Raw genomic sequence first — 26,741 nt, 5'->3', positions numbered from 1 at the left:
TTGCCTCATACGCGAGATATTCCTCTCCCTTAATCACCTTTGTAACTCTGTTCCCTGTCCTTTCTTTCAAGCAGTTCCCTGTCCTTCTTGAACTGAGAGACCAGAACTGGAACACAATATTCCAGATGCAACCTCACCAGGGCAGAGTAGAGGGGGAGTGGAACCTCTCTTGTCCTACTAACTGCAGCCCTTCTAATGCAGGAAGCCATTGGCCTTCTTGGCCACAAGGGCACATTGATGGCTGATGGCTTTCCAGCTGTCCACCAGGCCTTCTATGTCCCTTTCCCCTACACTGCCCTCCAACAGATCAGTCCCCATCCTACACTGGTACATGGGGTTGTTCTTCCCTAGATGCAAGACTCTACAGTTGCCCTTGCTACACTTCATTAAATTTCTTCCTGCCCTTATTCTTGGTTATCTGCGACTTGAAAAGATTCAAGGATATTCACCTTCACAAGCAAGGGAATAACACAGCCTTCTCCTTTAATTACTGCAATTAAACTTACATCCATCTCTTTCCAAATCATTAGCTCAGCTTGACAGCTTAACATTTACTAAATCATACAGCTCAGCTGCTGAGCAGCCAGCTAGCAAAGAAACGGTGACACTGGAGCCCTGAAACAACAGGCTACTGATAAGGCTTGCAAGATGCATCACAGTGCTAGGAACCTTTACTACTAGTTAGGTGGTGGACCATGAAGTTTCTTTCTTTTCACAGAATCACTGAATGTTAGGGGCAGGAAGGGACACTGAAAGATTATCTAGTCTAACCCCCCCTGCCATGGCACACAGGAACGCATCCAGATGGCTCTTGAATATCTCCAGAGAGGGAGTTGGGGGGGCAAATTCCTAACCTACCACAAAACTCCACAACCCTCCTGGGCAGCCTGCTCCAGTGTTCCTTCTTCTTTTGAAGACAGATATCAGATGCAGTGTTTGAGAAGACAATATAAGAGAAGACTAAGGTCTCAAAGACACAAAAGATGTTCGGACTACTCGCTAAGATTTAATTTTTCAGTAATGTAAAACTCCAATTGTATGAACTACTGCATGGCATGTACAAGGCTATTTTTCTTATGCATGGCTAAGTACTTGCCCTTGCAAAGTACACAGATCCTAGGGACCCACAGAGCATGTCTGAAAAGAAGGAATAATACCTAACTAACTAAATAAAATCACCACGCTGTGGAAATTGAAGGTTTACCATATTGCATATGGCAATTTAAAGGTAATATAGGCCAGGTCACCAGACATGTAGCCATACTTTCTGAAATGGTACTGTGTCTTCATTTACTATCATAGAATCAACCAGGTTGGAAGAGACCTCCAAGATCATCCAGTCCAATCTAGCACCCAGCCCTAGCCAGTCAATTAAACCATGGCACCAAGTGCCTCATCCAGGCTTTGCTTGAACACCTCCAGGGACGGTGCCTCCACCACCTCCCTGGGCAGCCCATTCCAATGCCAATCACTCTCTCTGACAACAACTTCCTCCTAACATCCAGCCTATACCTACCCTGGCACAACTTAAGACTGTGTCCCCAGTTTTGTTGCTGGTTGCCTGGGAGAAGAGATCAACCCCACCTGGCTACAGCCTCCCTTCAGGTAGTTGTAGACAGCAATGAGGTCCCCCCTGAGCCTCCTCTTCTCCAGGCTAAACACCCCCAGCTCCCTCAGCCTCTCCTCATAGGATTTGTGTTCCAGGCCCCTCACCAGCTTTGTTGCCCTTCTCTGGACACCTTCCAGCACCTCAACATCTCTCTTGAATTGAGGGGCCCAGAACTGGACACAGCACTCAAGGTGTGGCCTGACCAGTGCTGAGTACAGGGGCAGAATAACCTCCCTTGTCCTACTGGCCACACTGTTCCTGATACAGGCCAGGATGCCATTGGCTCTCTTGGCCACCTGGGCACACTGCTGGCTCATCTTCAGCTTACTATCTATCAGTACCCCCAGCTCCCTTTCCTCCTGGCTGCTCTCAGCCACTCTGTCCCCAGCCTGTAGTGCTGCTTGGGGTTGTTGTGGCCAAAGTGCAGAAGCCTGCACTTGGCCTTGTTAAATCTCATCCCATTGGCCTCTGCCCACCCATCCAGCCTGGCCAGGTCCCTCTGCAGGGCTCTCCTACCCTACAACAGCTCCACACCTGCTCCTAGCTTGGTGTCATCTGCAAACTTACTGATGCTGGACTCAATCCCCTTGTCTAGACCAGCATGAGTGGTGGCAGTCTCAAGCTCTGCTTTTATAACAGGTGTGTGTTAAAACACAGCTCATCTACTGGGACCAAGAAAACAAAAGGCTGCTAAATTTCAGGTCCAAGCGATATCGTCAGTCTTGATGAAAAATAATGACAGGTCTTTTAAATTCCTTATTTGGAAGCTATTCTTGCCCAGATTTGCTAATTAAGCCTGAGTTATTAGATAGCCATATGCTAGCTAAAAGATGTTTCCAATTAACAGCTTTTTTAAAAAATGTGTATTCATTAGGGGAAAAAAATTACTATGTTTTAGTAGTCCTTCCAACTCCCACCTTGGGTAAACCAAACAGTGAAAAACACAAACTAAAATGAAGGAATGAAAGCATTTTCTTCAGCCTTTCTCCTCTAGATATACACAACCAACACTCAAGCCTTCCTCAAGCACCAATTTCCTATGTAAAATTTACACACAAAATAATCAATTACCTTAGAATATTTTTTAGGATGTCAGGAAAAATGACACAGGCCTGTTGTTTTTTCCTGCACACTTTGAGTAACACATTCCCTTTACAGACATCTGGTTTTCATCTTCCCATTTTAGTGGCACCAGACTTGATAGTTAACATAACAGTAACATCCTTCGCAACACAGGCTTCCCTCTATTGTCCCAGTATGTCTAGGTGTGCTTATCTGCCTTGAGTTTGCTTCCCATTCTGCTTTTGCCTTCAATGAATAACAGCAGAAGACTGATTCTGCTCTGTCTGTAGATACTTTTAATGGGAAGTCAACAGCAGCTTGCCTCTGGGACAATTCTGAGCACTTGTAGGCTACTTTACCCCAAGCAGTGCTACAGTGTGGGGACAGAGTGACTGAAGAGAAGCCAGGAGGAAAGGGACCTGGGGGTGCTGGTAGATAGTAGGCTGAAGATGAGCCAGCAGTGTGCCCAGGTGGCCAAGAGAGCAAATGGCATCCTGGCCTGCATCAGGAGCAGTGTGGCCAGTAGGACAAGGGAGGTTATTCTTCCCCTGTACTCAGCACTGGTCAGGCCACACCTTGAGTGCTGTGTCCAGTTCTGGGCTCCTCAATTCAAGAGAGATGTTGAGGTGCTGGAAGGTGTCCAGAGAAGGGCAACAAAGCTGGTGAGAGGCCTGGAACACAAACCCTATGAGGAGAGGCTGAGGGAGCTGGGGGTGTGCAGCCTGCGGCAGAGGAGGCTCAGGGGGGACCTCATTGCTGTCTACAACTACCTGAAGGGAGGCTGTAGCCAGGTGGGGTTGGTCTCTTCTCCCAGGCAACCAGCAATAGAACAAGGGGACACAGTCTCAAGTTGTGCCAGGGTAGGTATAGGCTGGATGTTAGGAAGAAGTTCTTCACAGAGAGAGTGATTGGCATTGGAATGGGCTGCCCAGGGAGGTGGTGGAGTCGCCATCCCTGGAGGTGTTCAAGCAAAGCCTGGATGAGGCACTTGGTGCCATGGTTTAATTGACTGGCTAGGGCTGGGTGCTAGGTTGGACTGGATGATCTTGGAGGTCTCTTCCAACCTGGTTGATTCTATGATTCTACTTTGCAATATCCACCTGGACCACCAGGGAGGCAGAAGCATAATTTACATGCACCCAAGGTATGTTTTTAAAATACAAGTATGTATACATATGCATGTACAAACACACATATTGAAACACACTCATCCTGGACTAACAGGAGCTTTGTTATGTTAGTGGGTTTTAAGCATTACAAGCTCAGGCATAATTCAGTTGCTCTCCAGATCTCTAAAGTAATAAGAGGAACTTTGTGCCTTACTTTTTACAACTCTGGGTGGATGCTTTTTCTAAATAGCTTTCTCTTGTGCCTATAATATTAATAGCATAGGCTTTCAATGACTTCCAAATGTATCTTTAAAGCATTACTGGCCACAGTGAAGACATTTGCCTAAATTCTAGTGCTAAAAACTTGAGTTAACATTCCAAACATTTGAAATTAATTCCTCTTCAATTTTTCATTTCAAGCATGTTAAACACTGCCTGTAACATTCTCAAAGTGTTTTGTGCTGAATGCAATTTTTGTTTCTCAAGTGCTGAATTAGAAACTATAGCAACCAGTGAGGCATTATCTTTGTGGTTCTGTTCATCTTTCACAACATAGAATAGAATCACAGAATGGTTTAGGTTGGAAGGGACCTCAAATTTCTTCTAGTTCCAACTACGGCAGGGACACCTCCCTCTAGAACAGGTCACTCAAGGCCTCATCCAACCTGGCCTTGAACATCTCCAGGGAGGGAGCAGCCACAACCTCCCTGGGCATTCTGTTTCACCACTCTCACCATAAAGAACTTCTTCTAACAACTCCCCTCTGCCAGTTTAAACCCATATATATTTTTGCACTGTGCCTTCTTTCAAGGCACAGAGGCCAACTCTCATCTCTTCATGTTAGCAGCAGGCCTACTGGAACATTAAAAGATGTAACAACTCCTCTGTAAAGACAAATACAGACCCTCTGAACTCACTATTGACCTCTCCCCTGATTTCAGAGGCACTACAGAAGGATTGTGCTGTCTCAGAAGGAAATAATTCACCTTGGGAGTGAAGATCTATGTCAGCCCATGGCGTGCTAACAAGCAGAGACAGAGACACACAGGGCTATGGGTGATAGGTAACAAAACAAGCTCCTGAAAGTTTCCTTTGCATCTGACTCAACTGATGCTTACTTTTAAAATTCTCCTCTCTCTTCCTTTCAGGTTATTTTTTTGTTAGCTCTGATTTTGCAGAATCTGCTTCAGGTAGTAGATTTTTCCAGTTTTGACATTTCTCAGGTTTACCTTTGGCCTTATATGTTTCTGGCAGCACAAAAAGGAATCAAAGTCTCATTGAAGTGTGTGTTGTGTGACAGTACCCAGGATGCAGTATTTGTTTGAAATCCAACTTTGGGACTTTGAAGTGACTTTGTATTCTGTGGGCAACTCTCAGGCACAACACATACCCTGGCATCTGCTACAATTGTGCTTACATTCTTATGCATGGCAAGGGAAAAACACATCTGCTGTCGTTAGCACTGTAAGGGAACAGTATCTGGATCTTTGCAAAACCCACCAAATAATCTACAGCTGGAAGAGAGGCTACCCAGTTCCCTGGGTCTGTCGGAAGTGTGATTAGATAGCTCTGCCTTTGATTGCAAAGTAAAATGCTGCTGTGAAATCCTGCACTGTAGGTGACAAGGGCTGCCTGTGGAGGCCCAGGGTGGTGGACTCCCAGGCAGTTTCCTGCCCTTCATCAGTGAAGTCACAAGCGTCTCCGGAGACTGCTAATCATATCCTGTTGCAGTGAGCCAGGGCTCTTGTCATATGCTTCCCTTTTCATCTGCAGGTAAGCCTCACAGCTTTTTCCCAGAAGACAAAGGAAAGCTGCATTGTAAATCATCTCTCACCAGTTCCTTCCATTTTCAAGCATCAACACAAGACAACTTCTTCTCCTGATCAAAACCATATGCACATTTTGCAGTGACAACTGTCAGTACATGTGAGAGGACATTTCCCTCAGTCAGAAGAAAGACAGTCAACCTTGCCTCTCATGCAGACCCTGGCAACTCAACATAACAGCATAAACCAAAGCAAAACAAGTTCATGGTTATGCATGCAAGAACTACAGAGTCTCTGTCTGGTCTTTTTTTCTTGCCATTGTCGTGCCTCCCTACCAGTAACTACACATGCACCCTACCAGTAACTACACATGCACCCTGCCAGTAACTACACATGCACCCTACCAGTAACTACACATGCACCCTACCAGTAACTACACATGCACCCTGCCAGTAACTACACATGCACCCTACCAGTAACTACACATGCACCCTGCCAGTAACTACACATGCACCCTGCCAGTAACTACACATGCACCCTGCCAGTAACTACACATGCACCCTACCAGTAACTACACGTGCACCCTACCAGTAACTACACGTGCACCCTACCAGTAACTACACGTGCACCCTACCAGTAACTACACGTGCACCCTACCAGTAACTACACGTGCACCCTACCAGTAACTACACGTGCACCCTGCCAGTAACTACACGTGCACCCTGCCAGTAACTACACGTGCACCCTGCCAGTAACTACACATGCACCCTACCAGTAACTACACGTGCACCCTGCCAGTAACTACACGTGCACCCTACCAGTAACTACACGTGCACCCTACCAGTAACTACACGTGCACCCTACCAGTAACTACACATGCACCCTACCAGTAACTACACATGCACCCTACCAGTAACTACACATGCACCCTACCAGTACCTTCACATGCACCCTACCAGTACCTTCACATGCACCCTGCCAGTAACTACACGTACACCCTGACAGTAACTACACATGCACCCTACCAGTACCTTCACATGCACCCTACCAGTAACTACACATGCACCCTACCAGTACCTTCACATGCACCCTGCCAGTTTACTACACGTACACCCTGCCAGTAACTACACATGCACCCTACCAGTAACTACACATGCACCCTACCAGTACCTTCACATGCACCCTGCCAGTAACTACACATGCACCCTGCCAGTAACTACACATGCACCCTACCAGTAACTACACATGCACCCTACCAGTACCTTCACATGCACCCTGCCAGTAACTACACATGCACCCTACCAGTACCTTCACATGCACCCTACCAGTACCTTCACATGCACCCTACCAGTAACTACACATGCACCCTGCCAGTAACTACACATGCATCCTACCAGTACCTTCACATGCACCCTACCAGTACCTTCACATGCACCCTACCAGTACCTTCACATGCACCCTACCAGTAAATACACATGCACCCTGCCAGTAACTACACATGCACCCTGCCAGTAACTACACATGCACCCTACCAGTACCTTCACATGCACCCTACCAGTAACTACACATGCACCCTACCAGTAACTACACATGCACCCTGCCAGTAACTACACATGCACCCTGCCAGTAACTACACATGCACCCTACCAGTAACTACACATGCACCCTGCCAGTAACTACACATGCACCCTACCAGTAACTACACATGCACCCTACCAGTAACTACACATGCACCCTACCAGTAACTACACATGCACCCTACCAGTAACTACACATACACCCTGCCAGTAACTACACATGCACCCTACCAGTAACTACACATGCACCCTGCCAGTAACTACACATGCACCCTGCCAGTAACTACACATGCACCCTACCAGTAACTACACATGCACCCTACCAGTACCTTCACATGCACCCTACCAGTAACTACACATGCACCCTACCAGTAACTACACATACACCCTGCCAGTAACTACACATGCACCCTACCAGTAACTACACATGCACCCTGCCAGTAACTACACATGCACCCTGCCAGTAACTACACATGCACCCTACCAGTAACTACACATGCACCCTACCAGTACCTTCACATGCACCCTGCCAGTAACTACACATGCACCCTACCAGTACCTTCACATGCACCCTACCAGTACCTTCACATGCACCCTACCAGTAACTACACATGCACCCTGCCAGTAACTACACATGCACCCTACCAGTACCTTCACATGCACCCTACCAGTACCTTCACATGCACCCTACCAGTACCTTCACATGCACCCTACCAGTAAATACACATGCACCCTGCCAGTAACTACACATGCACCCTGCCAGTAACTACACATGCACCCTACCAGTACCTTCACATGCACCCTACCAGTAACTACACATGCACCCTACCAGTAACTACACATGCACCCTGCCAGTAACTACACATGCACCCTGCCAGTAACTACACATGCACCCTACCAGTAACTACACATGCACCCTGCCAGTAACTACACATGCACCCTACCAGTAACTACACATGCACCCTACCAGTAACTACACATGCACCCTACCAGTACCTTCACATGCACCCTACCAGTAACTACACATGCACCCTACCAGTAACTACACATACACCCTGCCAGTAACTACACATGCACCCTACCAGTAACTACACATGCACCCTGCCAGTAACTACACATGCACCCTGCCAGTAACTACACATGCACCCTACCAGTAACTACACATGCACCCTACCAGTACCTTCACATGCACCCTACCAGTAACTACACATGCACCCTACCAGTAACTACACATACACCCTGCCAGTAACTACACATGCACCCTACCAGTAACTACACATGCACCCTGCCAGTAACTACACATGCACCCTGCCAGTAACTACACATGCACCCTACCAGTAACTACACATGCAAGTCTCTTTCTACAGCTTGACCAAATGTTTGGTTGCAGGTTCACTCTAGGCAATAGCAACCTTTCGTGCTTTATGGTTTCAGGACTCACCACTGTGCCAGCCAAAACAGGCAACTGCTATAGGACTGACTCTGCTGCATTTAAAGAACTATAGAATTCAGTGGCAACAAGGTGAAATTCAGAACTGGGGTCAGCAGCAAGCACTCACTGGTAGGTTTATAGCAAGCCTTCTGTAACCCACAGTGTGTTAGATTTGGTGCTTTCTCTGAGGGATGGAATAAAATACTGAAAGCTGTATTAGTTAGCAAAACTCTTACAGACTTCTAACAGGCTACAATTTCACTCATACCACTGATATCTTCCTCAAAAGGCACATGATCACAACATGGATCTGGACACAGCTCCACACTGCTGGAACCAGCAACTCTGGCTGAACTTCCCACAGCCTGAGCTGTCTGCAAGGGAAGCACAATAATTAGCAGAGCTCCCCATAGGCTTCTGTTGTGGTTTTGATGCAAAACTGTCCCCTCCAGGCACAAGTGAACCAAGCCAAACCACTGCTGAGGAACACACTATTTTCCCATGTTAGCTCTTAGGCTCCCTAAATGTATCTCAAATCTGGAAGAAAATGACAGTCAGATTGCAAAGGAGTATACATGATTTTGAGAGTACTACATCATTAATCCTCCTCCTACAGAGAACAGAAAAAAGGATGCTAATTGTAGACTAGTCCCCAGGCTTCTGGATCTCATCAATTGCTACAAAGAATTTCTTATGATTGAAATAAAGGAAGGATCCTTAATGTCCTGTGGATACAGAGTAAACCTTCAGGCAGGCAGCTCTGCTGCAAGTAATAACATGCTGTGCAAGCAGGGACTTCCTGGGCAATGCGGAATAGAGCTAATGAGAAGCTATCACCGTGAACACCATTTAACTGGAATTGCCTCCACGCAAGAAATAGGTTTGGGGCCATGTGGGCATAGCAGTAGCTTTTTCTTCCTCTTATTTTACTTTTACCAGAGGGACTCTTGTTGAGTTTCTGGTCACTTCTGCTTGGTTTTCTTTCAGTGTAGGTCAACAATTGGTGGCTATTCCCTTAGCAGTAACATTCACTTCCCAAGATTTTTTGTTTTTGCAGTCTTTGCTTAACAAGATAATTCCACATGCTTACTCGGTTTGGGGTTTCTCAGAGTTTTATTTCAATGTTAGTATTTCTTTGGGGATGATTAGTGGGTAGGGAGTCGCTAACTCACTAACAAGAAAGGATGTCACTCACACCAAATGGAGAGAAATGCAGCCCTGAAATCTACCAGGCACAGGCACATTACCATCCATACACACATGCACTCCCACACCATCCCAAATACCATTAATCCACGATTTTAACTGGCCAGTGGTTATGTTTTATGCTCAAAACCATTGCAGATCTTCTGTTGAACTCGGTGTATTTTGGTAAATCTTCCAAATTTCTCATTGAGAAGTCACACTAGGAAATTGTGTGACTTTGGTGGGGAGGAATGTTGTGGTAGGCCTGATAGGACCAAAATAGGCTTACACATGTCCTGCCTTGCCTAGGCATGTTCTTCTGCTCCACCAGAGAGGCAAGTATGGGAAACAGACACAAAGTGCCTGGAGCCACTGAGTCTGGCCTGCCCAGGGTCCTGTGGTGTGAGGTGCACACACTTAGCTTGTGCCTGCCTAGTGCCAAGCCTGTGCTGTTCCCAGATTAGGGAAAAGTGAGCCTGTGGCTGTGCCTAATATGGTTTGGTTTGGCTAACTGCCATCCTGATTGGCTGTGCTGTGTCCAAAGGGCAATTAATATCAGCCCACATTGATAAAAGGAGATATGCAGGTGAACAACCTGCTTTGCTTCCCTGCTTTGCTTCCCTGCTCTTTGCCTGCTCTCTCTGCTGCGCCCAGCCCTGCTGCTATTGCACACTGCCTTATTGCTGCCTGCTAAACTCCACTGCTGTGAGTTACCAGGAGCAGACCCTGGATGCCTGCACACAATCAGCCTGTGTGGCCAGCTGACATCGTGCTGAGACTGCACCACATCTGCCTCTACACCTGAAGCTCCTGCCTAGAATCCCTGGACATATACACAGATGGTCCAGAAGAATCCAGGAGACAAGGGCAGAGATTGTCTGTGTCCTGTCCCCAGGAGCTGGGAAGATTCAAGCCTCAACATCCAACAAGACAGAGTCCCTTGAAAGCATCTGGGCACTGTCTGGACTGTGGCTAAGCCCCCACAAGGGTAATAATAATAATAATAATAATAATAATAATAATAACAATCTGTGACTAAATGCTTAAATGCCTCTTTGTGATTCTCCATTGGCTTCTGCCATAGAGCAGAAAGAGCTTGGGCCCAGCTACTGGGCAAATGGCATATTGACCGCAAGTGGCATTGCCTGCAGGAATAGTCTCTTCCAGTTCAATTAATGTTTAAGTATTTTGCTGCTTATATTAGCTGTAGATATTATCCATAGAATGTTTCCATGACCGTGTAAGAACCAAAATATCATTACAATTAGTGGTTGGGGGTGGCAGAGCTCTGAATAGCAACATTGATAAACAATATTAATTTTGGGGCATATCATCTTGCATCAATTAATTTCCCCTCCGCAACAAGGAATAAACATTTCTTGACATGAGCCCACTAAAAGCCAATCATCCCTAAACATTGGACAATTCTATTAGTTTTCTGCTGGGATCAGACTGTTCTGGGCCCCTCAGTTCAAGAGAGATGTTGAGGTGCTGGAAGGTGTCCAGAGAAGGGTGACAAAGCTGGTGAGGGGCCTGGAACACAAACCCTATGAGAAGAGGCTGAGGGAGCTGGGGGTGTTTAGCCTGCAGAAGAGGAGGCTCAGGGCAGAGCTCATTGCTGTCTACAACTACCTGAAGGGACATTGTAGCCAGGTGGGGGTTGGCCTCTTCTTCCAGGCAACCAGAAATAGAACAAGGGGACACAGTCTCAAGTTGTGCCAGGGGAGGTCTAGGCTGGATGTTAGGAGGAAGTTGTTGGCAGAGAGAGTGATTGGCATTGGAATGGGCTGCCCAGGGAGGTGGTGGAGTTGCTGTGCCTGGAGGTGTTCAAGAAAAGCCTGGATGAGGCACTTGGTGCCATGGTCTGGTTGACTGGCTAGGGCTGGGTGCTAGGTTGGACTGGATGATCTTGGAGGTCTCTTCCAACCTGGCTGATTCTATGATTCTATGATAAGTAATCACTGCAAACTGTGTTCACCTCTACTGTTTCACCTCACTGGCAAATGTTGCTGGTGTCGCCTTCCTTTCCTCAAAAATCAAAGCAGAAGCTTTTCTTTAACAGTGCAGCTTGACAATATACAGACTGGCAATGAGACACACATTCTTCAGTTTTAATCTACAACTTCAATACATATTGTACCTTGGAATTTTTACCCTTAGATTACTCTTGCTGTGTAAGTTCACAGAATCATAGAATACTAGAGGTTGGAAGAGACCTTGAAAGATCATCTAAGTCAAGCCCTCCTGCCAGAGCAGGATTACCTAGAGTAGGTCACACAGTAACATATTCAGGCAGGTTCTGAATGTCCCCAAAGAAGGAGTCTGTTCCAGTGCTCTGTCACTCTCACAATAAAAAACTTTTTCCTCATGTGGAAGCTCCTATGCTCCACCTTGCACCCACTGTTTCTTGTCCCATGCATTGGACATCACCAAGAAGAGCCTGTTCTGTCCTCTTGACATGTGCCCTTCACATATTTATGGATATTAATGAGGTCATCCCTTAGTCTCCTCTTCTGCAAGGTGCAGACCCAACTGCCTCAGGCTTTCCCCATAAGCAAGATGTTCCATCTCCTTAATCATTTTTGTGGCTCTGTGCAGGACTCTTTCAAGCAGTTCCCTGTCCTTCTTGAACTGAGTGGCCCAGAACTGGACACAGTATTACAGATATGGTCTCACCAGGGCAGAGCAGAGGGCACCACTCTTGACCTACACCACGTCCTTCTAATACATTCCAGGATGCCATTGGCCTTCTTGGCCACAAGAGCACATTGCTGGCTTATGGTCATCCTTCTGTCCAACAGGCCTTGCATGTCCCTCTGCCCTGCACTGCTTTCCAACAGGTCAGTCCCCAACTTATACTGGTACATGGAGTTGATCTTTCCCAGATGCAAGACTCTACACCTGCCCTTGTTGTATGTCATTAAATTTCTCCCTGCCCAACTCCCCAGCCTGTCCAGGTCCTACTGAATGGCAGCACAGTCTTCTGTTCTGTCACTCACCCCACCCCGTTCTGTGTCATCAGCAAATTTGCTGACAGCGCACTTTGTTCCTTCATCCAGGTACTCCAATGTCCATACTGCATTGTGCTATTTCTAATGAAGGGGTTTCAAAACCAGTTTTAGGCAGTTTGGAGACAAAACACTCAATTCTTCAGCTTCTGAAAACCATTCCTCAGTACATGGCTATGCTGTAACACCAGAAACACAGCAAACTCCTTACAATACAGCAGAAATAGCTGTGTGAAATCAGCTAGCAGGTAACACAAGTACTTCCTTGTGGATATCATGACACATGTATGTTGCATCTGTTGAAATCACTGCTTTAGGAAGCTTGCTGTGGTAGTTAGTTGACACAGAAGTAGGAAGGGCAGCTTTGCTTTCTGACCCAATTTCAATCTGGGTCTCAGTCCCTCAAGGAGACCAAAAAAACAGACTTCTCATTATGTTTCCAAACATATAATGGTCATGGAAACATTTACTTCTCACCTCACTTGCAAAATCTCCTCTCTGGCAAATGGAGGACTGCCTAGAATAGGTAAAAATTAATCAGAACACAAAGGCTTCAAAGCACTGGAAGGATGGTTTGAAAAAGAGAAGACTGAGAGATCTCATCAGTGTCTGTAAATATCTATGGGGTGGGTGTCAAGTGGATGTGTGGTGGTTTGGGTGTACCCTGCCCCCCTACACTTTGTAAATCACCCAGACTAGACTCAGCTGGCTCTGGAAATTGAATGAAGCTTATATTTACAGCTGGCACAATGTACAAGCAGATAGTTACAGTATATACAGTTATAGACAGAAATAGACAAGGGAAAAGGGAATACAGAAACACAACAGCCCTCCCAGAAACTTGAGTGCCCAGGAGGGGCTCCAAACTACCCCTTCACCTTCTCCCACCCCTCCACCTTACCCCAGACCTTGCCTTGTGCCCCAAGGAAGAATGGAGGGTTGGCCAGGGGGGTTAGGAAGCAAAGTGGATTAATCAGAGAGAAGGCAGCTGAGGTTAGAGAGAGAAATGCCCAGAGCTCAGGCAGTGCTCCGAGTGCAAATACCTTATCTGTGTTTATACTCCTGTTCTTATACATCTCAGCAAGCCTGTAAGTGAAGTAAACGTCACCATTTGTTTCTCTCTCACAGCCAGTCATCCAATCTTTCTCACCAAAACATTCTAGCTAGCTTCAAACTAGCAAAGGATGGGGCCAAACTTTTCGGTGGTGCGCAGTAATAAGACAAGGAGCAAAGGTACAAACTTGAACACAGAAGGTCTCACAGTATCACAGTCTCACAGTATCACCAAGGTTGGAAGAGACCTCACAGATCATCAAGTCCAACCCTTTACCACAGAGCTCAAGGCCAGACCATGGCACCAAGTGCCACGTCCAATCCTGCCTTGAACAGCTCCAGGGACGGCGACTCCACCACCTCCCCGGGCAGCCCATTCCAGTGTCCAATGACTCTCTCAGGGAAGAACTTTCTCCTCACCTCCAGCCTAAATCTCCCCTGATGTAGCCTGAGGCTGTGTCCTCTTGTTCTGGTGCTGGCCACCTGAGAGAAGAGAGCAACCTCCTCCTGGCCACAACCACCCCTCAGGTAGTTGTAGACAGCAATAAGGTCTCCCCTGAGCCTCCTCTTCTCCAGGCTAACCAATCCCAGCTCCCTCAGCCTCTCCTCGTAGGGCTGTGCTCAAGGCCTCTCCCCAGCCTCGTTGCCCTTCTCTGGACACGCTCAAGCATCTCAATGTCCTTCCTAAACTGGGGGGCCCAGAATTGAACACAGCACTCAAGGTGTGGTCTAACCAGTGCAGAGTACAGGGGCAGAATGACCTCCCTGCTCCTGCTGGCCACACCATTCCTGATGCAGGCCAGGATGCCACTGGCTCTCTTGGCCACCTGGGCACACTGCTGGCTCATGTTCAGGCAGGTATCAATCAGTACCCCCCAGATCCCTTTCTGTCTGGCTGCTCTCAGCCACTCCGACCCCAGCCTGTATCTCTGCATGGAGTTGTTGTGGCCAAAGTGCAGCACCCTGCACTTGGAGCTATTGAAGCCATCCCCTTGGACTCTGCCCATCTGTCCAGGTGGTCAAGGTCCCACTGCAGAGCCCTTCTGCCCTCCAACCCAGTCACATCTGCCCCCAGCTTAGTGTCATCTGCAAACTTGCTGACATGAGGACAAACTTCTTTACAGTGAGGGTGACAGAGCACTGGAATGGGCTGCCCAAGGGGGTTGTGGAGTCTTCTTCTCTGGAGATTTTCAAAACCCTCCTGGATGCCTTCCTGTGCAGACTACAGTAGGTGATCCTGCCTTGGCAGGGGTGTTGGGCTCCCTTCCAACATCTAACACTTTGTGATTCTGTGGCATTACAAGGGAGACTCTAGCATCCAACAGCAGATTTCTGGCATACAAAACTACCTTTTTTTTCTACTTTCTTCCCCCCCCCCGCTACATTCATAGACATTTCAAGTAGGGCCATTATTCTGACCCTTACCTCATCACTATAAAAATCAGAAAGGCTTTAATGTTCCATCCTTGGTCCAGGAGATGCAAGTCTGTATTTGCCAAAGGTACCATACAGGCCTTCTTGTCACGAGTTCCTCATCTCCCTCAGCAGATGGAGGGAAAGTGAATGTGGCTGTCAAACAGGAGCAGCGGGGGAGTGAGTTGAGCCAATCAAAAGCAGTCCATGCTAGAGAAGGGTGTTCAAGAATATTTCACCATGGTTTATGTTCAGTGCATTTAAAATGGTATTCCCAAAGGAAAAAAGTTTTCCCCCTCTGCAGTGTTTAGTACTTTTCACTAAGAATGATCAGGATAGGCCTGTCCTCACATACACAAGCTGATGTTTGACCAATAACCCATTCAGACAGCAAACTGACTATTTTAAGAGTCAGCAGCAAAGCAAAGGCAATTTCTGTAAGTCTCCACACCTATCCTATACATACAATCAATTTACTTCATAGTTTGAAAGCAATACAGTGCCACATCAAAAGCATTACACAATCAAACCGCTTGGCCATTCTTTAGCATGCAAAGTCAAAGCTCCTCATCACATTAGCTTCTTTGCATCTGCAATGCAAATTTTTGAATATGCCAGCAGAAAACCACTCTATATCCATTGGTTATTTTTACTGTGATTACAAAGCATCACAGTAGCTATTTTTACTGTTGGGTTTGGTTTTTTTTAAGAACACTAAGATACAGCTGAGAGTACAATGAGGTTATGTGAAACGTTTGCACAGCATTTGCTCTGAGTTTTTTTTTCTTGTGACCTATAAAACATTAAAAATAAAAATACACCTTCCCCCCCTCACACATGCACTCACATTAAGTTCCTTCTGTCTGCTAAAATGTAATATGATTTTGGAAATGCTTATCTCTGGTGACACTGAAAAGATGGAAAGCAACTGAAAGTCATCACAGCAGTCTTGCAAGAGACCTTAAAATAGTAGCTACTTATATGGTAAAAATTCATCTCTTAGCTACATTCATCTTTCAAAAAAGGTATTTTTATATATTGAAAACACAAAGTAACAGACTACTAAAGAAACCATGGGCTAGAGAAACCATGGCTAACAGAGTTTGCAGTTAGAAATCTGGGTTAGCTAAAGGAAAAGTTGCATTTTCACATTTATTTGGCTTCACGTTACTTCGATGTATGGAGAGCTTGATTCTTGGCAACTGTCACCACAATCAGGATTTAACTGAGCACCAGGAGCACGGACAATTAGCTCTTCAAAATGATTAAACAAAACTAAACCTAATTGCCCTGACAGGCATACTCAATCCCCAGATTTTCTGAGGTCCTCTATTCTTCTGTCAACAGTACGCCCACGAACTCCAGAAGCACCAATTAAAGACGCCGCGCCACTGCCACACAAACGGTACTTGAACACACTCTGCAAACACACTGCAGCACAAAGTGCTACAAGTATAACATCTACCCTTGCTAGATAAACAGAAAATAAAGTTAACAGCTTTAAAGGTATAAATGCAGCATCCCATTGGGCACAGAGCTGACAAAACTAATGAGTACCTGCAATGGATGATTCTTGGTGCCCACCTGTTTTTAATGCTATTCTATGATGTTTCCATAATGTTCTAAATGGTATTTTGTAACTTCAGGAACAGCTTTCATTTCTGGAATGAAATAACATTCTATTGCCCTTCTAATTCATTTAGTTCTCAGGTGAGAGGCAAATCCTAAGTTCATTCACTTCGTGGAGTACAAAAAATGAATGAATGAATGCATGCATGTGCGAGTGTAGTATGCATGCAACAAAAGACTTACTCCTTTGAGATCACAAAGGCACTTGTGAAATGTCTCACACTTTCATTTAAGATAATGCTTAACCTTAGCTTGGTATGAGACAAAGAAAACAACAGTGAAAAATGAAGCAACAAAAAATGCCTGAAACTAGAAACACAAAACCTAGAAATCAAACATGCAACCACTAAAAACACCCTTACAGCTTCTGATTTCATTTACTTACATGTTACAGGACAAAAATCGACCAAACTTCAGAAGGAGTCTGCACCCTCAGAGCCAAGTAATTACATCTACAATTGCTGTCAACTGGGAAGTGAGCATCTCTAGCTGTGTCTACTCCGAAATAATCCCAAGCTGACTGTTCCAGGCTGTGCTCAGAACCTCTTAGCGCCACCAACGTCTTTTCCACAGGGCTGTGCTTAGAGATGTCATCTCCCCCATACTCCTGTGACATTGCCTAACGCTGAGGTGCCTGCGCTACAGTTCTCCCACAGGCGTGGGGCAGCTTAGCACATGCAGGAAACAGAAGGCAAAGGGGGGAAGAAATAGAAGCCTAAATCCAGATGCTATGCTTTTTGAGGCACAGTTTCCTCAGACTAGTTTTTATTAGCAATAGCTATTGTTCACCTGGCAAGCAGTCCCAAACCACAGACACAAAACCAGAAACAATTTTAATTCCTTCTACACCCAGTCACAAAAGCACCCACAATATACACTACCTAAACTTACTGTGAGGTTTGGGGGTTTAAAATTCTGCTAGAGAAATCACAAAGGTCAGACAAAAAGCTCTGACAGTAATAGGCACCCTCCAACCAAAAGACAGCAATCAATTACAAACCATCTGCAGAAATTGTAGAGCTGTCACAGACTCCTTTACAGCTGCAGCTGAAGTAAGACTACCTCCGGTTGCCAAGCCATTTCCCCCCCTTCTACCTACAAAATTAGGACAGCTTCAGAGAGTTTTTTAAATTACACTAGCAGACCTGCTCGCCAACTGAAGAAGTGAAATGCAATATGGCACAGGCAGCGACTTCATCAGATTGTGCACAAGTCATTAATATTGCCAGACATGACAGATTTGAGGCTAAAGAGGGGGCAGGGAGCAGACCAGTCTGTTTTCCTCTCTTTTCTGTGCTTTAATTGCAACACGTAATTCACAGCACTGGGGGCAATTGAGAGAATTCAGAGCAGCTACTAGCCTACATGAATAGTTCCCTCTACATTTAAATCCTTCTGAACTCTCCCTAATTTTCTGTCATTTGGTGCATTTGACACAGGAGATTAGGACTGCCTTTGTTTCTCTGCTAAAACAAAGATAAGGCCCCAGCACTCCCTCCCCTCCAGCAGGACGCTGCAGGTGAGGCACCCAGGAAAACCTGGACCAGTACCAGGCAGCTGGTGCTGCCAGCCAGAGGCATCCTAAGCCTTGAGTTCACTTCTGCTGTGCCCCTGCAAAGATCCCTGCCGCTACAACACGGCAGAAGCACTGAAACATGACATCAGAGATGCACACTATCCCTTCCAAAGGAACAATGTGTCCGAGGGAGACAACATTCCAGCGTGTTCTTGCCTGGTTGCAAAGAGCTTTGGGGAGCACAAGCAATGTGTTACACAGAATACAAGGAATTATCTCTTGCACAGCAAGAGGTGGGCTGGAGACCCACGACCATTGGGCTGCTTCTCACTTTCCAGAGAAACTGCATAAAGTCACCTATGTTAGAGCCAAGTAGATGATGAAGTAAGCCCCACAGTAAAATCAGCTAATCAGTTCCTCTCAGCAGGTATGGCCACAGGCTCAATATATCTTCTGAGCTTTTTACATTCTGTCTTGTCTCTACCAGTACTTAATACAACCTAGTACAAGACAGTAACACATATTCCAGAACCATAAACACTCTGACTGAATGTCTTTTATGCATCAACAACAGTAACACAAGCATTTCTGTCGTCAGAATGGCAATTCCTAGTGAAATCACACGCACCAGCAGTGCACTTTTAGCAGTTGAGGGGTTCAAAAGAATATGCACTTGAGTTAGGTTGCACTTCCACTGACTCAGAGCAAATCAGACAACAAATTGCTCTTTGAACACTAACATATTTGAAGATGATCCTTAATTCTGGGGGTCCTTGCCTCAGCCTCCAAAATCCTTGCTGAGAGGATCAGAGAAGGTGTGACCATCCATTACGCCAGCTGATGGCAAACAGTAACTGCAGATATAAAAGTTCTCCAAACAAGAGAACAAGAATCACTGGTTCCCCTAACACTGCACCTCTCCAAGTCTGCAATCCAGTCTGGAATTACTGATGTTAAGTGAGTGTTGCCATGGCCACTACAATCTTAACAATAAGCCCCTGAGGTATCAGCAAAAACAAAACATGAAGTAAACTGCATCAGTCAGAAAGCTGTAGCAGCTTTAATGTTCTGTTCAGAACTGAGTTTGAGCAACACAGAAAGGTGAGCCTGACAGTTCTCCACCTGTTCACCATTTGCCCCCATCACACTTGCTTTTGGAGATGCAGCAGCTGTGCCATAGATATCGACCTGTCAGGGTGACCTCAAGATAATAAAACACTATGCACCACTAATATGTTTTTTTTTTGTGATTAGTGCCACACATTAAATTCTTTCCCATGAAATGCAAAGCATTAACACTACAGCACTCTTTTTTTGGTAAGGATTGTTACACCAAGCATGTTCTTACCCTGAAAGATGGATCAGTCTTCTCTCTGTGTGGCACTTGGTCCAAAGTGCCATCAGTACTGCTCCTTTTCAAGCTGGATGTGACATCAGGCACATTACTAAAATCTGCATTCAAAAGAAAACAAATAAATACATTAGGGCCTTATAGGACAGGAACAGGAAAAGAATTTGCTTTCATCTGGAAATAGACACCAGCAGTGTCTAGTAGAACTACTACAGGGGAAGAGAAGGAATACAATGTTTGCCATCCTCCCTACCCCCCCTGAAAACAACATAAGAGTCAAAGCAAGGAAACTCTGCTTTCAAAAGAGCAGCTGGACATCTAAGCCCATCTGAATGTGTATTAGAACTACCAACATAAACCTAGCACTCATGCTAACAAGCCTGCTCTATCTATAAGCAGCACACTCTGTGGTGAGACAACCAGTCAGGATAATTAAATGCACTCAGTAGTTCTCCTTGGATGGGAACAGTATTGTTCAACATGACTTAGTACTGAACCCCTGAAATATTTAAGAAGAAAAGATACTTTTGCCTTGAAGCACATGTTGCAGTTCATCAAATAAATCCCTTGTTATTAATAGTTTGATGTTATTAAGTTTGGAGTTCATGTACATAGTAGCTGGCACAATGGAAACACCAGAGGAGGCCTTCTCTGCTTATTGACAGATAATGCTGAAGTGTAAATTCAAGATCAATCCAACAATGCTGAACATTCACATAGAAATGATGTTTCTTCTCTTCATATTTCCTCAATTAGCTGCTTAAAATCTGCAGAGATGTTTCCACTGAAATTCTAATTCAAACTCTTAGAAGTGAAGGAGTGATGTTTGTTCTGCAGTATTAGAATCATAGAATCAACCAGGTTGGAAGAGACCTCCAAGATCATCCAGTCCAACCTAGCACCCAGCCCTAGCCAGTCAACCAGACCATGGCACTAAGTGCCTCGTCCAGGCTTTTCTTGAACACCTCCAGGGATGGTGACTCCACCACCTCCCTGGGCAGCCCATTCCAATGCCAACCACTCTTGCTTTGAAGAGCTTCCTCCTAACATCCAGCCTAGACCTCCCCTGGCACAACTTGAGACTGTGTCCCCTTGTTCTGTTGCTGGTTGCCTGGGAGAAGAGACCAACTCCCACCTGGCTACAGCCTGCCTTCAGGTAGTTGTAGACAGACATTATTTATCTCAGTAGCTGAAAATCATGAAACAGACACCAAACAAATAATTAGCACCCTCAGTCAACAAATTAAGAAAATGAGGAGCTTTGAGATTTGTTGTGTTGGTTTGAGGGTTTTGTTTGTTTTAATTTTGGTTGGTTGGTTGTTTAATTTGCTGGTTTGTTTCCTAGACTTTAAGCTTCTAGGGTATAATTCACACTACCTTACCACATTTTCAAACTCTTTTTCAACACCTACAGATGCTGAAGATTTATTTTTGACTGAAAACTAAGATTCTCAATTAACTACTGACTCCAGCAACTGAGGTGGCAATTAAAACAAGCATCACTCATCTTTCAGTGAAATCATGGGAGCTAGAAATAAGGAAATAAAGACAGCAGTATCTCTCTGCCTTTGTGTTGCTACGGTCCAGTTCCTGCAGAGCAGGACTGGCTCCTCTCAGCAAGAATTGACAGATACAGACTGAAGCAGGGAAACAAGAAATTAGGCCCAAAAGGGAACCTTGTAGCCCATGGGAGCCTACCTAGGAAAACAAAACATGGCAGGCAGACCTCCACATCAGAGCCAGAGAGAAAGCAGCATGTAACTCAGCACACTGCCATTTTGATGCTTCACTTTTACACATGGGATTAAGGTTCCTATGCCAAGGTTAGTACTGAGGCTCACACTTCACACCCAGATGCCAAAGTCTTGACTGCTCTGTCATTTCCCAAGCTTTGCAGAACCAAGGCCCCATCTTTTTTTTGTCCCCTCAAGCTTTTTAACCTTTTCCTCCCAGAGTCATGTGTGGCTCCTGATATCTCAAAGCCTACACAGCATGCAACATGTTGTTGCCACCTTTTCAGAATAAAGAACTGTTTCACACAACTAACCCAAACAGCTACTCACCTTCTTTAAGAACTTAACAAGCTGTCTATTTCGTTATGCTTTTAACCACCTTCCTTCACCCAACCTGCCTAATTCTCTCCTGTGCTCTGAACTTTCAAAGTAATTTTGAGTCTCCTTTCTTTATAGGTCTACTGACTTCCACCCTTGTCAAATCCTGCATCTATAAAAGATAGGCCAGCACATAAAACTTGAACTGCCTTTTGAATAACATTTTCTTGGGAGTGATGCTAAGGATATTATTTCCCACTGTTTTCCAGTTGTCATCTTTTTACTTGCTTTCTGGGTTTTAATACACTTCTCCTCTATACTACCAAACAGCACGTCCCTGAGATAGATGTTGCAGTGGCATAAAGGATCTAGAGTCTCATCTCATGTAGCTAATGAGGGGGGAAAGAGTCCATTCCCTGGTTATACAAAATGACTACCAAACATATTTGCCCTTTACAAATAAAGATGTAAAATTAACCTAAGCAAACAATGAAGAGAAAGCAAAAATGTAGGAAGAGCCAAATAAGGCAAAACAATCAGCTGACAACATGACCTGGAGAAATCAGGATAACAACACCCAAAGCAGGAAAAGAGAATATTCCATCACTTTGTCCTGATGATCTATGTTTTCCTGCCTTCACCTTCATCCTTGAGTTTCCTCCATGGATTATAGGGCTGTCAGCAGTGGGTTTATACAGACTGACTGAATTTTATAGCATTGGCTATAGGCAAAATGCATTGCTGATGGTAGTTAGGGTAAGCAACAGTAAATGTTAGTTTAAATAGAAAAACTAAATAAAGGTACACAGAAAGGATCCAAGATGAAAAAGGACATCCTATTGCACGTTGTATGCCAAACTAACAAGGGGAAGGGAAGGAAGGAAGGATGGATGTATGGTTTGTTGATCAGTTTAGCATCCATATCCTGTCTGCTTTTCCTTGTGCAAGCAGACTTCCTTTGGATATTCTACAAACCATCAAACTATTCCCAAAGAGCACAGAAGCATCACCATCAGCTGCATAGCTTAAAAAACAAAACTCCAACAAATCAAGTATTAGCTTTCAGAAGTTCAAAGGCAAAGCCCAAGGACACAAGCACAGCAGCAAGTTTAATACTGAACCTGCCTCATAGTACTAAATGGAAGGGGAGTAACGAGCCAAACTATACAAAATGTAGTCTCTTTAAAGCAAAATTCAAATTTGAATTTAGGGCTAAGAATGGGATTCATGTTAACATCAAAAGTAGTATCTTAGAGGCTGGGTAAGCACTGTCCTTTCAGGCAAAACTAGCAACAAAACTGGAGACCATACACAGAATTAAGATGAATCACAGAATCAGTCAGGGTTGGAAGGGACCACAAGGATCACCTAGTTCCAACCCCCCCTGCCATGGGCAGGGACACCCTACCCCGTGTTACAGCTACATGAATACCAAATCCTTCCAATACTTGATGTTCTGAATCTTTGCTGGGAATGAGCACAGAAAATTATACAAAGAGATGCACATTCTTTAAAATCATCCAAAAGTGAGGTCACAGGATCACAGGATGTTAGGGCTTGGAAGAGACCCAAAGAACTCCTGGAGTCCAAGCCCCATGTCAGAGCAGGACCATACAATCTACACAACATCAACATGTTCTGACAATTTGTTTAATTAATAGTATTTTCTTTAAAAAGCATCTATTGCTAAGGTTACTTACTACAGTTACATATCCGACTAATTAAAGCACATATGGACCATTCTGAAACACTGTCTCAGAGGCTTTCCTGCATAGCAGTGGTGAGCATACCATGACTAAGTTGCCTATACAGCTCCTTTACAGTAGTATAGAATCATAATCATAGAACCATAGAATCAGCCAGGTTGGAAGAGACCTCCAAGATCATCCACTCCAACCTAGCACCCAGCCTTATCCAGTCATCTAGACCATGGCACTAAGTGCCTCATCCAGGCTTTGCTTGAACACCTACAGGGATGGTGACTCCACCACCTCCCTGGGCAGCCCATTCCAATGCCAATCACTCTCCCTATGAAGAACTTCCTCCTAACATCCAGCCTAGACTTCCCCCGGCACAACTTGAGACTGTGTCCCCTTGTTCTGTTTGATTTATTCTATTGACATGTGGTAAACCCATTTGGAAGAAAATAAAGAGTGGATAATACCAGGTTAAGCAAAACTTGGCTGGAAACATCATCATTTTTCTTGACTCCAGCGTATCTCTCTGTCCTGTTTGCACACACACACACACCCCCCTACCCTCATGCATGGTGAGCTGAAATGTCTATTACTTTCAACTAGAAAAGACAGGAACCTCTTAAACAGATAGCATCTTCTGGTCTAGCAAACAGGAGTGTCACCAGGCACTAAAATACAAAGTCAGTGCGGTAGGCTGACCCTGGCTGGATGCCAGGTACTTGCCAAAGCTGCTCTATCACTCCCCTCCTCAGCTGGAGAGAGAGAAATAAATATAGCAAAAGACCCATGGGTTGAGATGACAGAGGGAGATCACTCATATACTAGTGTCAGAGGCAAAACAGACTCCACTTGGGGAAGTTAGTTTAATTTATTATCAATCAAATCAGAGCAGGATAACAAGAAATCTTAAAAACACCATCCCCATATCCCTCCTTTCTTCCTGGGCTCAACTTTACTCCTGATTTCTCTACCTTCTCCTCACCCAGCAGCACAGGGGAGCAGGGGTTGTAGTCAGCTCACCACTCAGTGTCTTTCTGACTTAATCCTCCTCAGAGGGAGGACTCCTCACACTCTCACCTTCCTCCAAAGTGGGACTGCTCCCACAGAAGACAGTTCTCTACACACTTCTCCAACATGACTCCTTCAAGGGCTGCAGTTCTTCACAAACTGCTCCAGCAAAGATCCCTTCTACAGGGTGCAGTCCTTCAGGAACAGAATGCTCTAGCATAAGTCACCCATGAGCTCATAAGTCCTGCCAGCAAACCTGCTCCCTGGGCAGGCTCCTCTCTTCACATGTGCACAGCTCCTGTCAGAAGCCTGCATCGCTACAGGCTTCCCATAAGTCACAACCTGTTTTGGGCATCCACTTATTCTTGGGTGGGGTCCTCTACAGGCAGATATCTTCTCCACTGTTAACCACTGGGGGCTTCAGGAGGACAAACTGCTTCACTACAGCTGTAGCGGAGTCTCTGCTCTGGCAACAAGCATCTCCTCCCCTCCTTTTCACTAACCTTGGTGTCTACAGCATTGTTTCACATATTCTCATTCCTCTCCTCAGCTGCAATTGCACAGCTGTTAACTATATTATCACAGAGGCCCTACTACCATCACATGGGCTTGGCCAGTGGTTGGTCCATCTTGGATCTAGCTGACACTGGCTCTATCAGGGAAAGCTTCTAGTAGCTTTTTGCAGAAGGCACCCCTGTGGCACCACTGCTACCAAAACCTTGCCATTAAAACCCAACACAGTCTGCCTGTAGCAAACAAGAAGAGTAGCAACTTAAGGTAAATGCTAAGATTCTTTAAAAAAAGTGAAAAGCTTAACTACATCATATAAAATATATACCAGACTCTGTTCCTGGCTCCCAGCAAGAAAACACCACATACTACGAACCTGTGCAGCACTTGCAGCTACTGACAGCATCACTGAAGAATGCCATTACTCCAGCAGTGCTGTGTCTTGCTGGCAGGCATACAACTCGACTCGCAATCATTCAGGAGAAATTACAATACAATCACTAAAAACTGGAAGCATACTCCCTAAGTCAAGCTCCTCACTACTCATCTTCAATCAGAAGTAGGCACAGAGCACACAGATGGGACAGTTGGTAAGAAAAATAAACAAATACAGCACATTCAAGAGCTCTGCACGCCTACGTGAGTGTCTCTTGCCATGTTGCTGCAGTGATACATGTACAAACGGTCAATATGGAAGTTATTCACATGTTTGTGAGTGGTGAGGCACAATGGAAACACATCCTCTAGCAGATGTGAGAGACAATAATAATTTGTGCTACGATCCCAGCCAAAAAAACCAAAGGAAATCAACTGGAAAACATCAACAGCGACCATCCGGCAATTCATGTGCCATAAAGATACTATCAACACATGCAAATATCACTTCTCTTTTTTCTTCTAATTAACAAAGAAGCCTCAATTACTTCTGAGTTAGTGCTGCTCTTACCACTTTAAGCACTCACTGCATAGGCAAACTTAGAATGACAAGTCAGTAGGAAGTGAAGATTCTGTTTCTTTCACAATCCTCTTTTTCAGACCACTTTAGAACTTGTTCTGGTTTAGATTTTTCTCACCAGTTACAAAAAAAAAAGCCAAATAATCATCACAAGCATGTCAAGTGTTATCAAATGTCAAGCACTATGTAGGTGGTGTAGCCACCCCCTCTTCCAAACTACAGCAAGAGGGAGTGTTTCCACCTTTCACTCCACCAACAATAAATTGAACAAAAAGCTCTACACAAGAGAGCAACACAGCAAAATTAAATTAACTCAGCCTCTCATTCCCAAGACAAACTCAGACCACTGCAGGGCATCATTCCCAGATGTAGAAGAAGCATCACTTGAGCCTCAGCAAGTAAAGTAGCTCTCTGACAGGCACAGTAAGTCCTAATCTTAGTAACCATCCAGCGACTACATCAGTATGGATAAGAGTTTTCATTCTCCACCATTTCTGAGGTTGCAAAGCCAGTTTGCTCTGTATCAGAATGAAACCATGTCACATTACACTATTATTTTTACCAAAATGCTGAAAAGAAGACACCACAGAGCAAAAAGAAGTAGCCTGACACCAGGATATTCAACCATGATAGAGGAGAGATGAAATCTGCTCTCTCAAATTCAGGTAAGGAAACTGAATCTAGTTCTGTTTCAGCCGAGGTAAGATGCTTGATTAACAGCTAGTAGCTCTGAGTCTTTCCTGGTATCCCCAGCTACACCTTATCCACTTGCCATAACATCAAACACTCACTACAGCAAATAGATTCAAA

General features: G+C 45.1%; 1 protein-coding gene across 6 annotated transcripts in view; it reads right to left on the bottom strand.

Moving 5' to 3' along the window:
- The window catches only part of TIAM2 (TIAM Rac1 associated GEF 2), a 188,922-nt gene that overhangs the window by 26,589 nt on the left and 135,592 nt on the right, over positions 1-26,741 (bottom strand). For 5 of the 6 annotated variants that reach the window (XM_064169196.1, XM_064169195.1, XM_064169198.1 and 2 more), the window contains one exon: positions 19,708-19,811. In XM_064169196.1, the coding sequence (XP_064025266.1) occupies positions 19,708-19,811 (104 nt within the window). Of the gene's footprint in view, positions 1-17,228; positions 17,342-19,707; positions 19,812-26,741 lie in introns of those variants that run through there. The other variant, XM_064169201.1, reaches the window with a different exon arrangement.

The sequence above is a fragment of the Pogoniulus pusillus genome, chromosome 31 (assembly GCF_015220805.1).
Source record: "Pogoniulus pusillus isolate bPogPus1 chromosome 31, bPogPus1.pri, whole genome shotgun sequence".
NCBI lineage: Eukaryota > Metazoa > Chordata > Aves > Piciformes > Lybiidae > Pogoniulus > Pogoniulus pusillus.
Note: the sequence above shows the minus strand (reverse complement) of the source record. Positions and strands in the feature narration are given on the sequence as shown.